Source organism: Palaemon carinicauda, chromosome 2 (genome assembly GCF_036898095.1).
Source record: "Palaemon carinicauda isolate YSFRI2023 chromosome 2, ASM3689809v2, whole genome shotgun sequence".
Taxonomy (NCBI): Eukaryota; Metazoa; Arthropoda; class Malacostraca; order Decapoda; family Palaemonidae; genus Palaemon; species Palaemon carinicauda.
This window is the reverse complement of record NC_090726.1, coordinates 197,820,025-197,822,306: the sequence shown is the minus strand read 5'-3', so window position 1 is coordinate 197,822,306 and position 2,282 is coordinate 197,820,025. Positions and strand designations below refer to the sequence as shown.

Here is a 2,282-nt window from a genome sequence, read left to right as displayed (position 1 = left end):
CTCGCTGGTCTGTTTTTCCTTACTGGAGCGCTTGGGCTTATAAGATCTTGCTTTTTGCAACAAGGGTTGTAGCTTAGCAAATAATAATAATAATAATAATAATAATAATAATAATAATAATAATAATAATAATAATAATAATAATAATACGGAGCGAAGTTCAGTTCAGTTCAGTTGGGCGGAGGGATTCGCCTTTCCATCGGCACCTCCTTGGTTTTCTTCTTTATTCTAATTATTTTATTTTCTTCTCTCTCTTTTTTTCCACATCTGATAAATATATTCTTTTCTTTTCTCTATTCCTTCTTTCTTAAACAGCGAAGTTAAGGTTCAGGACTTCTAGTCCATCAGAAGAAACGAAGAAGAGGAAGCGCTTGTAAACAAACACGGTCGGATTGTCTTAGTTCGGTTCCTCTCGATAAGCCATCTGTAGTTGTTTTAAGTAGTTTTTCGACCTTCGTGGCAACTGAGGTGCCATAATGACTGCCATAGATAAGATAAAGGAAAGAGTGTCGGAACTGTACAAATTTCGTGATGAATATTTCACGACTCATTCGCCAGACGACGCGACCAACAAGACGAAGGAAGTGCAGGAGGAAATAAATAAGACGCTGAAAATGATCGACGGCTTGAAGGATCAAGTGAGTGCCGATAAAAAGGGCGAATTGTATTTCCTGAGAGGCAAAGCCCTGAATGCAACGCAGGATTATAGCCCAGAAGCTGAAGAGGAACTAGGTCGAGCTACGAGGTTCAATTCGTCTGATGCTTGGAACGAACTTGGGGAGTGTCAGTTTAAGAAAGGTGATCTAACTGGCGCTCAGACGTGCTTCGAAAAGGCGCTCAAATTAGCTCAGAATAAAGTTTATTATCGTAACATGTCGATGCTTATGAGAAGCTTGCCGTGGAACACCGCGAGCGAAAGGGAAAACAACGTTGAAAAGGGTTTGGAATACGCGAGAAAAGCGATCAATCTCGATATGAACGACGGACAGTCCTGGTTGGTTTTGGGAAATGCCTATCTCACATCTTTCTTCTCAATCGACTCGAAATTGGAATCGTTGAAAAATTGCAAAGCTGCGTATACCAAAGCATCCAGCGATCCTGTCGCAGCTACGCTCCCTGAACTCCATTTCAGTAAATTTCATGTTCAGTGGTATGAAGAGGATTACGCAGGAGCTCTCAATAGCCTGAGGAAAGCTTCGGAACTTGAGCCCTCTTGGGTCGAATGCAAGGCAAAGTTTAACGAGTGTCACAAGTTTTTATCAAAGTTAACTTTAATGGTAAAAAGTAAGGGTCAGTTAAATCAAAGGCGGATCAATAGCCTTATTGCCGATATTCATCCTAGTCAATTGGGTCCCTATGAAAAAGGTGGTACCAATTTAACTGCTGGAAAGCAGCCAGACTTAGTCCCCCTTTCCCTCTTGGGTGAGGGAAACAACAAGGACAAGATCATATTGGGAAAAGTCGTTTGCACAGTCATTCCCGAATCTGGCATTCCGTTTTCGATGTGTGTCGTCGATAAAGAAGGTGACTGTATTGCTGTCACCGTCTACAACTGGGCTAGGGGCTGTGGTGTTAAGATAGGTGATTCTGTAGCTGTTGTTGCGCCTGTATTGAAAATTCACAGTGTTGAGGTATCAAAAGATGAAAAGCTAGAGTTCAGAGCTATAAGGGTGGCACTACCGCTCATGTTGGTTGTAAACAAACGTGCAGTTGGAGTAAGCCAAGTTGCTACGTCTAAGATTGTTTCGCAGCAGAAACCAGAGTGAAGGACCTGTAATACCTGTATGATTGGTTTTCTTTTTTTTATTCAACTCTTTTATGTGCTAAAGGCATTCTTCATTGTCTGTGATATAATGATATTAACTGTAATAGTGTCTCTTCCATGAACAACAATATTTTGTACTCTTAGCCGAAGAAAATAGTTCATTCATAACTCATACCAGTGATCATAACTTCAAATTAATGTACGGTACTCTAGGTATTTTATCAGTGATGGTTTTGTGATCATCCTTGTGATAACTATGTATATTTTGAGCTCATTCCTTACAAAAAAAAAATAATTTCTTGACATTGTAATGCTCCAGTTATATTGTGAGAGTATTTTCAATAACTATCTGTTGTGAATTTTGCTTATTTGTAGAAGTTCATTAAACTTTTACCAGAAACTTTCAGAAGTATCTTTTTAATGGTGTTCAACATAGCTACAGCATTTTTCCATGGTTTATTACTGTCCTAAGAAAATATGTGTTTTCTCTTATTCAAAGTGCAATATTGTGGAGTGA

General features: G+C 39.2%; 1 protein-coding gene across 1 annotated transcript; it reads left to right on the top strand.

Moving 5' to 3' along the window:
* Positions 1–329: 329 nt before the first annotated feature.
* Positions 330–2,227, top strand: LOC137622867 (tetratricopeptide repeat protein 5-like). Its single transcript, XM_068353444.1, has one exon. The coding sequence runs from the start codon at positions 477–479 to the stop codon at positions 1,764–1,766; it is 1,290 nt and encodes a 429-aa protein (XP_068209545.1). The 5' UTR covers positions 330–476; the 3' UTR covers positions 1,767–2,227.
* The last annotated feature ends 55 nt before the right edge of the window (positions 2,228–2,282 follow it).

Bases quoted from the DNA above. Each gene is read 5' to 3' on its own strand.
- LOC137622867 (XM_068353444.1), top strand. From the start codon at position 477: ATGACTGCCATAGATAAGATAAAGGAAAGAGTGTCGGAACTGTACAAA.